General features: G+C 41.0%; 1 protein-coding gene across 3 annotated transcripts; it reads left to right on the plus strand.

Annotated features, from left to right (window-relative positions):
• Window positions 1-1,714: 1,714 nt before the first annotated feature.
• On the plus strand, window positions 1,715-12,310 carry LOC134572716 (TLR adapter interacting with SLC15A4 on the lysosome-like). 3 transcript variants are annotated; one of them, XM_063431835.1, is made up of 2 exons: window positions 1,715-1,860; window positions 10,724-12,310. In XM_063431835.1, exon 2 carries the CDS (start codon window positions 10,749-10,751, stop codon window positions 11,610-11,612), a length of 864 nt encoding a protein of 287 aa, XP_063287905.1. In that variant the 5' UTR covers window positions 1,715-1,860; window positions 10,724-10,748; the 3' UTR covers window positions 11,613-12,310. The 3 variants fall into 3 exon arrangements, with proteins under 3 accessions (XP_063287905.1, XP_063287904.1, XP_063287906.1); XM_063431834.1 differs by lacking the exon at window positions 1,715-1,860 and adding an exon at window positions 2,878-3,004; XM_063431836.1 differs by lacking the exon at window positions 1,715-1,860 and adding an exon at window positions 3,031-3,049.
• The last annotated feature ends 266 nt before the right edge of the window (window positions 12,311-12,576 follow it).

Genomic DNA, 12,576 nt, shown 5'->3' on the forward strand with positions numbered 1-12,576 from the left:
CGTCTGAGCGCTCTTTACAGAGCGCTCGGCGGCTGCAGCATTTAAAGGGCCGGCCCGCCGCGGCCGGTCCTAAAGGAATTTTGGGCGGCCTGGGGGGCAATTGCCTCCCTGCCCCCCGGCCCAGCCCGCCCCTGGTAGCCGTGTCTCTTTGCACCTTCTGGAAGCTCTGTGTTCGATGCTGGGTCTCGTGTAGGTGAGTGTCAGTCCTCCGCTTTGTCTCCAGCCTAGGCTGCTGTGGGAAGCTGTTTTTAGCTTGATGTGCAGTGTATGTTTGTAGGCTACTAATCTTCTGGCATTTCGTGGCGTAACTTGTGGTGTATTGGGCAGGTGATATCTTGCGAGCTGAGGGGGGTCCATGTGCGACTCTCATGTGCGACTTTGGCGCTGTTATTCGGACTCTGTGTGTCCGCTTCGGGCATGCAGTGCCCCCCCGTCGCTTCCTCCGTTTGGTTGTGATGCCGCTTACCCGCACCTGTGGCGTCATTGCCTTGCTCAGGCGCTCTGGCTGCCAATGCTGGGGCACACGTTGGCGCGGTAAAACCGTGGCCGGCAGCAGAACATGAGGTACGTTTCCCACCTCTAGTCGCTCCCAGAATTTCTGGCAGATCGCATTGAATTTAGTTTCGAAGGCTGCTGCCCATTCATCAGCGGTCTGTAGCTTTGCGTTGTCAGCCTCCCAGTCGGCCATCTTGACTGGGCCTCGTGTGATCGGCTGGTCGGAGGTGTGCTGAAAGATGTCCCAGAGGTGAGTGGTCTCCTTGGACTGGCGGACCGGGATAACCCCCCCCGGTCCAGAGGGGGGGGGGGGGGACAGTGGCCTTTCTTCACAGAGACGTCTAGTGGTGGCGGGGGGAGAGCGGCCGTCTCTCCCACGTCCGCCTTTTGAGTAGGCCTCAGGTGCTTGTCTGGTGAAAACTGCCCGTTTTGAAGTGTGAGGGGTCTCATTTTGCTCTGTGCAATATCCTCATTCGATTGCATGCCTTTGGGGCACGATTTGTTGCCGTTTGGGCCTTGAAAGGTCGTTTTTTTTGCAGTTCAGTGCAGGAGCTCCTGAGGTAGTCAGCCACTCAGTTCTGCGGTCAGGCTCCGCCCCCCACTTTGGCATTTAAAGATGTGCTGTTCCAGCCAATTTAAAGGGACTATTGTTCTATAAAAATGACCAATAACATCTTGTATCAGTATTGGCACACTGCTCGTATCTGTGAACTACATTTCCCATGATTCCCAGCCAGCCTATAATACGATTCATTACTCTCTGCAGTACTGCCAGTACAGCCAGTACTGATGTAGGATGATACGCTTGTACATTTCGATCTTACAGTAAAAGGAAATGAATTTGAACATCAACTCTGTCCTATATGACACTTTTTGAAATCCCTTATTATTTGCTGCAGGTTCAGAAGACTTGCAAAGATTATTTTTTTCTTCTCATTGTTACTTCCGGTTTTGAAAAAAAATAAATAAATGTAAAAATAAATAAATAAATAAATATATATATTTATAATTCAAGATAAACTAAAATTATCTACTCCACTCACTATTACGATTCTTTTTCTTTCAAACATTATAATTAAACCTGTCTTGATTAGTTAATAAATACATATCAGGTAAAAGAGGAATTTTGCTGTTAATAGATAACAAACATTTTAAATTAGGTGCATTCCGGAGTGACTCTTGTTAAACCTGTTTATTGAAAACCAGCATGGAACAGACATCCAATGGTGGCATTGCCCCATTGCTGCCAATCTAGGCCCACTCTAAGCCTTACCTCCATAATATCTCTCCCCCAACATCTGAAGGGAGTGACATCTCTAAAGAAGGATCAGGCTGAAGAGAGAACCTGGCCTTGTGCGATCTAAGGTAAGTTTTTCTTTTGTTTGTTTTTTTCTTTTATTTTTTTAAAAGGGGGCCTATGCCAGCAAGGTTACTCCATAAAAAGAAAAACCCCAGGCACTCACTGTGAAAGCCTCCAGGCAGATTTACTTGCAACGTTTCGACCTAAGTAGGTCTTTATCATGCTTGATAAAGACCAACTTAGGTCGAAACGTTGCAAGTAAATTTGCCTGGAGGCTTTCACAGTGAGTGCCTGGGGTTTTTCTTTTTATGCATATTTCATGTGTTTTTTTTGCTGACCCATGCTCAGTAGCACCCTGGGTCGAAACATTGTGGCTGAGTACGACCCTAGCTTTTTTCTAGCAGGTTACTCCAAACACACAAAAAAAGTGTTTTATTAAAACACTGTTTTTGGCTGGAGTAACCCTATGGCTTTTTTTGTGATGCTATGTTTTCATTTAAATGTGTATTAAAAATGTTGCAATTGACGTCACAATCCAGTTCAGTCTTGGCACAGCCAAGGCACACATTGCATTGAAAAAATAAATATTGTATCTGTTTCTCCACCTCAACGTTCTGTGTTCAGCGACGCCTCACAAGTACATATTTGTTTGCTATAGCTGATAACTAAACATAATATTAAAAGTCCTACATCGGGACAGTACTCCTTTATACTGTGTACTGTCTTTTTCTGGACACACCGTTGCCCAAAAATAGTTTTATAGAAAAGTTATATCTAGATATCCAGAAATGTCTGGAATATGGAAACCAAGTCATACATGAGTACATGGAATTAGCACCTACAGGAGAATGGAGGCGATTGCTGTAGTTTTTTTTTTTTTATATAAGGCCTTCTCATGGTGACAGATTTTTTAAAGTAACCTTTACTTATATATTTCGAAGGAGTTTTCCATTTGATGGTTTTACAAAAATGAAAGCCACGATGCAGTAGTGACTTCACGTCCGGTGTCAAGAGCTGCGTGTTTGGGAACTTCTCCTTTCTAATAAAGGCTAAAAAAAAGGGAAGGTTTGAGTGTTGCTCATTCTGCCATAGGATGATCAGAGGAACTGTGCCCCGGTGCTGAACATGCTACCTTTGTTACACGGATTATAAAACTCACAATGCAAATCAATGTCGGACTTGTGCAGTCACACATGAGCTTAACAGAAGGTAAGCAGTCGGGAAGCCATTTATATCACATGAGCTTAACAGAAGGTAAGCAGTCGGGAAGCCATTTATATCTATTTTCTCTATTTTTATGTAGACTTGTAAAATGGTAAATTGCAGGTTTAACGTTTAACTTAAACAATCCCATAAATGTGTGAATGGCCTTAAAATATACAGGGTTTTTCACTGAAGTGAGAATTCAAAGTGAATATTACATTTAAGGCCAGAGCAGCTGAACTTAAAGCAGAGCTGAATTAGAGAATTTTTCAAGTTCGTCTATTTTGACCTTAAATTTGAAATTCACTCTGGTCTTGAACGGGTTAAAAATCAATGGCTTCTCGCTGTACATTTATCTAGATATTACAGCCTTGCCAAGTGAACTTTGAGACCCTGAGAGGCAATTAGCTACGAGATGTATTCGCTAGGACAACTTGCAATATTTCATCTGTTTGAGTTGTGGCACAGAAAGGTGTTCAGACAGAGCTTCACAGTTTTGTGAATTTAAATGTCATGACATTTGTTCACTTCAATTATTTTGAAAGCCTAACGTAAGCAAACAGTGTATTCCTTCTGCCGCAGCAAACAAACATTAGAGGATAGAAATTAAATATACAGCCTGCTACCGCCAACAGAAGGTTATATGAATGCCGAAAGTCTGAAGCAGGCTGTAAAACAAGAAAAGTGTATATTGCATTATTGACATCACGAAAAGGAAAGGCACGCAGAGCCAGTCATAGATGCAATAAATCGACGCTCTGCAAATTAACTCTGTATGCCCCAAGCTTCAGCCAGTTATTTGATCAATTCCTAATTCTAAGTGAAGATGATTAGATTTGCTGCTAATGGCGGGATGGAATGTGTGCGACTAGAAGCACCAGCACTTATCTAACAGTCATGTTTATTTGGTGTTGGTGGTAATAATTCAAAATGTGGCTTTACTTTGTCATTTTGGTATTTATTTACTAAACCGTTAGTTGAATTGACTGCACAAACTAGCTCGAAAATGTAACGCTGCAATGATAGAAATATAAACCTGTATTTGTAACGTTAGAATGTTCTGGGGTGATTTAGATTAAGCCCCTCCCCCCCCCCCCCATTAGCTAAATAAATCATTTTTTAATTACCCATGCTGCGCCAGTATTGCTGTGGCCTCCTCTGGATAAAATCATCATTGGGGAAGCAGTGGGGGCTACTGCACATGCACAGCTATTGCCAAAGTGCGCCAGTCAGAATCTCTCCATAGAAATGCATTGTCAGAACAGGCAGTGCTTACAATTGAAAGCATACAGGGCTGCTCTGTTTGCCCCGGAACATCTACATTAAGCTGTAGTGGTTCTGATGTTTGGAGTGTCCATTTAAGCCAAATCCAGTGTTAGAAAAATTCCCCCACTCAACATGCTTTGCAAAATGTATGTTTTGTGAAAAACTATAATTGAATGATAACAAAATCGATCTTACAATACTACAGCTATCGGAATACAAATCTTTTTTCCTAACACTATAGTTTTCCTGTCCCTACTCTTTTCCAGACCTCCCTGTTCTCTATAAAATGAATAAAATAAAAGTCTTACTTACCGAGACTCCCTCAGCGCTGTTTACCTCTTCATCTCCTGTGACATCACAGAGGAGGCATGACCTCATCCACTGATGTCCATTCCAAAGCTCCTCACAGAGAATTATTGGGGACCTAACGCGAGGCACGTGCCATACATCCCCATAGGAAAGAATAGAAGCAATGCTTTCCTTGGGCCTTTGGAATCACATGACCAAGTTTTACTCAGTCATTAAAGCAGAAGTGCCTCTACCATACTGACAGTCACTTAACTCTGCAATGTAAAGTCGGGTTAAGGGGACATGGACACTGCACCCACACCACTTCACTGGTCTGGGTGACTTGGTTCCTTTGAGTTTACTGAAAATATTTATTTGCTGAGGCAATACACAGTCACCTCTACTTATGATGTTAGTATATCTGTAGCATAATCACTGTCTACCCAACGATAACATACCTTATAACTAGTGATGTCCCGAACAGTTCGCCGGGAACCGTTCGCTGGCGAACATAGCGTGTTCGCGGTCGCAAACACGCGCGATGTTCGGTCCGCCCCCTATTCGTCATCATTGAGTAAACTTTGACCCTGTACCTCACAATCAGCAGACACATTCCAGCCAATCAGCAGCAGACCCTCCCTCCCAGACCCTCCCACCTCCATGACGAATAGGGGGCGGACCGAACATCGCACGTGTTCGCGACCGCAAACACGCTATGTTCGCCGGCGAACGGTTCCTGGCGAACTGTTCGGGACATCACTACTTATAACACAACATGTCACTCCACATGCTGATGCTCTGCCATTGAAGATTGTGTTGGCATCATCCAGTAGATGCTCCATGATCTGGGACAACTGTTAGGGAGGAAGGCCGGGAGTAGGAGGGATGGGGGGCTATTACATTAAACATTCATAATAGTTTAACATTCATAAATTGGCTCGATGGGGTTGTCTTCAGTGCCAGGGAGGCTGTAAGTATTACGTTAACAGCACCAAAAGCAATAAAGACACAATTTATATCCAGTACTCTTTGAAATTAGGAGTATAAAAGTTCCAGTACTCTCGTATACTAGGGGTATAAAGGTTCCAGTACTCTACTATACTAGAGCAATAAAGGTTCCAGTACTCTACTATACTAGGGGTATACCTATTACAGGTATAAAGGTTCCAGTACTCTCCTATACTAGGGGTATAAAAGTTCCAGTACTGTACTATACTAGAGGTATAAAGGTTCCAGTACTCTCCTATACTAGAGGTATAAAGGTCCCAGTACTCTCCTATACTAGAGCAATAAAGGTTCCAGTAGTCTCCTATACTAGAGGAATAAAGGTTTTGGTACTCTCCTATACGTGGGGGTATAAAGGTTTCAGAACTCTCTTATACTAGGGGTATAAAGGTTCTAGTACTCTCCTATACTAGAGGTATAACAGTTCTGGTACTCTCCTATACTAGGGGGATAAAGGTTCCAGTACTCTCCTATACGAAGGGGTATAAAGATTTCCTTAATCTCCTATACTAGGGGGTATAAAGGTTCCAGTACTCTCCTATACTAGGGGTATAAAGGTTCCAGAACTCTCTTACACTAGGGGTATAAAGGTCAATTTACTCTCCTACACTAGGGGTATAAAGGTCCCTGTACTCTCCTACACTAGGGGTATAAAGGTTCCAGTACTCTCCTACACTAGGGGTATAAAGGTTCCAGTACTCTCCTATACCAAGGGTATAAAGGTTTCAGTACTCTCCTACACTAGGGGTATAAAGGTTCCTGTACTCTCCTACACTAGAGGTATAAAGGTTCCAGTACTCTCCTATACCAAGGGTATAAAGGTTCTGGTACTCTCCTATACTAGAGGAATAAAGGTTCTGGCACTCTCCTATACTAGGGGTATAAAGGTTCCTGTACTCTCCTACACTAGGGGTATAAAGGTTCCAGTACTCTCCTATACTAGTGGTATACAGGTTCCAGTACTCTCCTATACCAAGGGTATAAAGGTTCTAGTACTCTCCTATACTAGAGGAATAAAGGTTCTGGCACTCTCCTATACTAGGGGTATAAAGGTTCCTGTACTCTCCTACACTAGGGGTATAAAGGTTCCAGTACTCTCCTATACTAGGGGTAAAAAGGTTCCAGTACTCTCCTATACTAGGGGTATAAAGGTTCCTGTACTCTCCTACACTAGGGGTATAAAGGTTCCAGAATTGTCCTATACTAGGGGTATAAAGGTTTCAGTACTCTCCTACACTAGGGGTATAAAGGTTCCTGTACTCTCCTACACTAGAGGTATAAAGGTTCCAGTACTCTCCTATACCAAGGGTATAAAGGTTCTAGTACTCTCCTATTCTAGGGGTATAAAGGTTCCTGTACTCTCCTATACTAGGGGTATAAAGGTTCCAGTACTCTCCTATACTAGGGGTATAAAGGTTCCAGTACTCTCTTACACTAGGGGTATAAAGGTTCCAGTACTCTCCTATACTAGGGGTATAAAGGTTCTAGTAATCTCCTATACTAGGGGTATAAAGGTTCCAGTACTCTCCTATACTAGGGTATAAAGGATCCTGTACTCTCCTACACTAGGGGTATAAAGGTTCCAGTACTCTCCTATACTAGGGGTATAAAGGTTCCTGTACTCTCCTACACTAGGGGTATAAAGGTTCCAGTACTCTCCTATACTAGGGGTATAAAGGTTCCTGTACTCTCCTACACTAGGGGTATAAAGGTTCTAGTACTCTCCTGTACTAGGGGTATAAAGGTTCTGGCACTCTCCTATACTAGGGGTATAAAGGTTCCTGTACTCTCCTACACTAGGGGTATAAAGGTTCTAGTACTCTCCTATACTAGGGGTATAAAGGTTCCAGTACTCTCCTATACTAGGGGTATAAAGGTTCCAGTACTCTCCTATACTAGGGGTATAAAGGTTCCAGTACTCTCCTATACTAGGGGTATAAAGGTTCTAGTACTCTCCTATACTAGAGGAATAAAGGTTCTGGCACTCTCCTATACTAGGGGTATAAAGGTTCCTGTACTCTCCTACACTAGGGGTATAAAGGTTCCAGTACTCTCCTATACTAGGGGTAAAAAGGTTCCAGTACTCTCCTATACTAGGGGTATAAAGGTTCCTGTACTCTCCTACACCAGGGGTATAAAGGTTCCAGAATTGTCCTATACTAGGGGTATAAAGGTTTCAGTACTCTCCTACACTAGGGGTATAAAGGTTCCTGTACTCTCCTACACTAGAGGTATAAAGGTTCCAGTACTCTCCTATACCAAGGGTATAAAGGTTCTAGTACTCTCCTATACTAGGGGTATAAAGGTTCCTGTACTCTCCTACACTAGGGGTATAAAGGTTCCAGAATTCTCCTATACTAGGGGTATAAAGGTTTCAGTACTCTCCTACACTAGGGGTATAAAGGTTCATGTACTCTCCTACACTAGAGGTATAAAGGTTCCAGTACTCTCCTATACCAAGGGTATAAAGGTTCTAGTACTCTCCTATTCTAGGGGTATAAAGGTTCCTGTACTCTCCTACACTAGGGGTACAAAGGTTCCAGTACTCTCCTATGCTAGGGGTATAAAGGTTTCAGTACTCTCCTATACTAGGAGTATAAAGGTTCCTGTACTCTCTGACACTAGGGGTATGGAGGTTCCTGTACTCTCCTACACTAGGGGTATAAAGGTTCCAGTACTCTCCTATACTAGGGATATACAGATTCCAGTACTCTCCTATACTAGGGGGATAAAAGTTCTAGAACTCTCCTATACTAGGGGTATAAAGGTTCCAGTACTCTCCTATACTAGGGGGATAAAGGTTCCAGTACTCTCCTATACTAGGGGTATAAAGGTTCCAGTACTCTCCTATACTAGGGGTATAAAGGTTCCAGTACTCTCCTATATTAGGGATATACAGATTACAGTACTCTCCTTTACTAGGGGAAAAAAGGTTCCGGTACTCTCCTATAGTAGGGGGTATAAAGGTTCCGGTACTATCCAATACTAAGGGAATAAAGGAATTCTCCTGCATTACACATAAGTCCAAGACTTTCTTATATTAAGTAAATTTAACGTTTTGGTTCTCTTCTATATTAGGGAAAGTAAGTTTCAGTACTATCTATTACTAGGGGGATAAAGGTTCTCGTATCTTTCTATACCTCGGAAGTCTGCCCTGAATATTGAATTATACTGTTATGGTCTAATTGTTTTCTCTGATCCTCCATGCGAATATTAATAAGGGAACTGTGGGATTAAGCATGTGATACATACTAAGAATAGAAAGCAGAAGTCCATGTTCTTTAAATTAAACAGGTGTTTGTAGAGACGCAAACAATCACCTGAAAACTTTTGCAATGAACTCGCTGGACATCCTTCAGAATATGATCCCACGGTTTGCCAAATATCATCACGAAGGTATAGACTCAAACTATTTCAGGATCGCGCTTCGAGGCTCATTCAGTAAACCATGAATTGTCCAAGACCGTGGCAATATTTAGTCCAAAAACAGAAGTTCAAACCAAAAGCATTTTGTAGACTTTTTTTTTTTTTCCAATTCTGTTATACCGGCCTCAGATTTGTCAGTTGTCAGCTCATCGAAAAATTCACTTTTTAGCGAATAAACCTCTTACAAAGCTGCCCAGTAACAAACAGCTTACGTTCGTGAAATCGATTCCAATAAGAGGAATTTAAACACTCTGCCAGGAGGAATGTTACCATTTCTTGTCTGGATGAAGATGATCTGATTTTCCAAATGATTTATCTACTGACGTCACCATTAAAGTCTATGGAAATGTTTTATAAATAATTGATAAGGAAAGTGTTTCCCGTAGTATTGAATCATCTGGAAAGCGTATTAAACCAAGACCTTTGTTTGAAACTGACCATGATTAATTATAGCACCAATATTCTTTTTTTTTTTTATTTGTTGTTAAGTTTGCTTTTGTAATTATCACACCGTGAATATTTGTTAGAATGCTAGGTATCGTAAACTCCAAAGATCACCATGTTCTACTATATTAAATTAAAACAAGGAAATTAGAAAAATTAATTAAAAAAAAGAAAATGAAAAATTTAAAATTCACTTTGAATTCTTTAGAATTCTCACTTTAGTAAATAACTCTGTTAATATCAATAACCTAAATGGATATGATTTGTACTACTTCAAAAAGCAGCATATAGCTACCCATGCTCCTATATAACTAATAAAATAAAGTTAATTTTTCATGGCAATGCTTTAACTGCTTTGTCTCATTGAAGTGGTTATAGTGTCTAGAATCTCATTGTCTTGCTCCTCTTAATGCTTTAATGCTAAACAAAAGTCCCCAGTAGCCCACCCACTTGGTTGCTTGGGAAAATGAGGAAGCATTAGCCTGAGCAGCAATAGGTGGCTGTGATTGGCTGAGAATGTCAGCTGACCTCTTTCAGCCTAACAAAGTGCTATTGCTGGTATGAACCAGAATGGTTACAAGGAAGTGCTTAATCACTGTCTTAGCCATATCTCCAATAGGGGCGGGGCTATGGGAAGCCAGGGACCCTTATTTAGTGGTAAACTGCTTTAAAATGGTTTAACGCTGAAAAGAGTGACAGCACCAGGGTACTCCAGGCACTATAACTAATTCAATGAGATGAAATATTTATAGTGCCTACAGTGTCTTTTTAAATGGACAGTGTTAGCACCAAAATAACTTTATTTTAAGTGATATTAGGGTACAGATGCTGCACTTTCAGCCTTGCTGTTGTAAACAGTTTTATGTTTCAGAGAAACGGCAGTGTTTTCATTTTGCGATTTCTATTCCAACTAGTGGCTTTCAGACAGAGAGCCACTAGTCCCTCCTGGCTAGAACAGAGAAAATTACTGAATCATTTTTTTATGTCTGGTGTTAGTGTACAAAGTATGACGGACACTGTGGGCATCTAGAGCTTCTCTATGATTCGTTTTTGGATACCTTGCTTCTGCTTTTGACAGATTAACATCCGACCGCATACGGGAACACCTAGCACCATAGCCACCAAACTGCGCTGTAGCTATGGCGCTTGGAGTGTCCCTTTATGAAAAACACCATTAGAAATTGTTTGCATGGTTTCATGTTAAAAGTAATGTTATCTTTAAAACAGTTCTATATCTTCTTTGAAGTATTCCAGAAGAGTATCTAACTTGCATTTATTACCTTTGTTTTCTAACAGATTAGCAACATTATAAACCACCAAAATGTTGGCTGAAGCTTTTCTATGTAGGATTGTGTATGAAGGCATCACAGATGACGGGAAACAGCAGAGTCAGGAGAAGAGTAACAAAAAGCAAGCAATAAGTTCACTAAACGCTACAAGCAAAAATGGATATGGCGATTTGTTGGAGACCCAGAAGGTGTTCAGACCAGGAGGACAAACACTGGGTCATAGACACGACGATCAATTCTGTGAATCGTCTGAAGAGGTGTGTATACAGTATCGTGAGAACTGTTGTGAACATGCGTCAGGATCCATGAACATTCCGAAGAAAAGCCAAGACAACGAAAGTCAGCTAGACTTGTACACATCATGGTCAAGCTTGTACGCAAGCATTTATAAAGATTATCCAGATATGCACATTGCAGGCCACCATATTCTAAATAAGATGGACTCTGGATGCGTTTTGGACTATGAAGGTGAACTACAGGATGGACCTGTTTTGCTCTCAGCAGATATAGCAAGAAATACCCCACCTGCCGAGATGACAGGTGTACTTGATCACCTACATGCACACAACAGCATGGAAGCCAGAGAGAGAAGTATTACGCTACCCCATGCGCCATTTTCAAACTCTGTTCTCAATGGTTACATGGAAAAAGAGATGCAGGAACTGTACAAGCAATTTATTGAGGAAAATCAAGTGGTCGGAGGCTCTTTCAACCCAATGGCATCTTCTAGCTTTCTGACAAACAATGTAAATCAAACTAGCACGAACTCATCACACGAACGGAATCGTGAATCCCATAGGGCCAGAAAGGCCTTCCTCAACTATTTGAGAAGCGCAGCCAGTGGGATCAGCTCTGAATTCGACACACCAGTTCTACAAATCTCAAACAAAAAATGAGAAATGCTGATGATCAATTCTAGCTTTACAAAAGGCAGACCATCGTGAACTTTGGATACATACCAGAGAATATTACACTACTCCCCAATTGACATTCGCAACACACCATGCAACAATGTTAAAAAGTAATTTGGAGAAGCACAGAAAAAAATTTAAATTAATGAAAAAAAAAAGAAAAAGTTCATAAAAATATATTGTTAGATAATACAGGTTCCAAATAAAAGTACAAAACATTATCTGTTGCTGGGACCCGGGAGCTAATTGACAGGAGCCAGTAAAACTCAGTTGTAGAGAGCTATAGCAGTGCAGATACCAGTGATAGAAGGGGTGGGCATGTAGGGACCTATGCAGGCAGAAGTCCTTTTTAGAAACAGACATTGGTGTTATTACACATTTATTCTATATACTGTATGTATAGCACTAGCATTAGATATATTCATATATTTTGTAGCCCCCAAAATAAGTGCAGAGTCAGCAAAGATTGCTTCAGTGCTTTTTAAATATATTTTTTTTTTTTATAATTTTTGAACTTGTCAAATCCACTGTATCTCATAAAAAGAATGATCTTGGGTTTCCACAATTTATGCTATGTCTTTGTGAGGATTGCGAGACAAGGGATTCTGTATACTCACTGATACTTTATATTCTCACAATCAATTGGTTATGAATTAATACATTGAAAAATAGTTTTTGTAAAAGTGTCTGATTTAAGTGTTTTTGACGCTGTCCTTATTTCCTATAATTACTCTTGTGTTCCAAATAAATGTTTATGGTTATTCACTAACTGGAAAAATTCAAAACTTTACCAGGGGAATTTCAAATGTTAGATTAAAGGAGCCAAATTCGAAAAATCTATTTGGCTATTTTGTGCTAAATTAGCAATTCCTCTTTCAAATCCAGACAATTCACAATGTAGGGATGAAAATCTCTTCTTATCAGTGCTTCTTTTTTGTGTGCATGCAAG

The sequence above is a fragment of the Pelobates fuscus genome, chromosome 9 (genome assembly GCF_036172605.1).
Source record: "Pelobates fuscus isolate aPelFus1 chromosome 9, aPelFus1.pri, whole genome shotgun sequence".
Classification (NCBI taxonomy): domain Eukaryota; kingdom Metazoa; phylum Chordata; class Amphibia; order Anura; family Pelobatidae; genus Pelobates; species Pelobates fuscus.

Excerpts from the sequence above, each read along its gene's own strand:
- LOC134572716 (XM_063431835.1), top strand. The coding sequence starts at position 10,749 with ATGTTGGCTGAAGCTTTTCTATGTAGGATTGTGTATGAAGGCATCACA.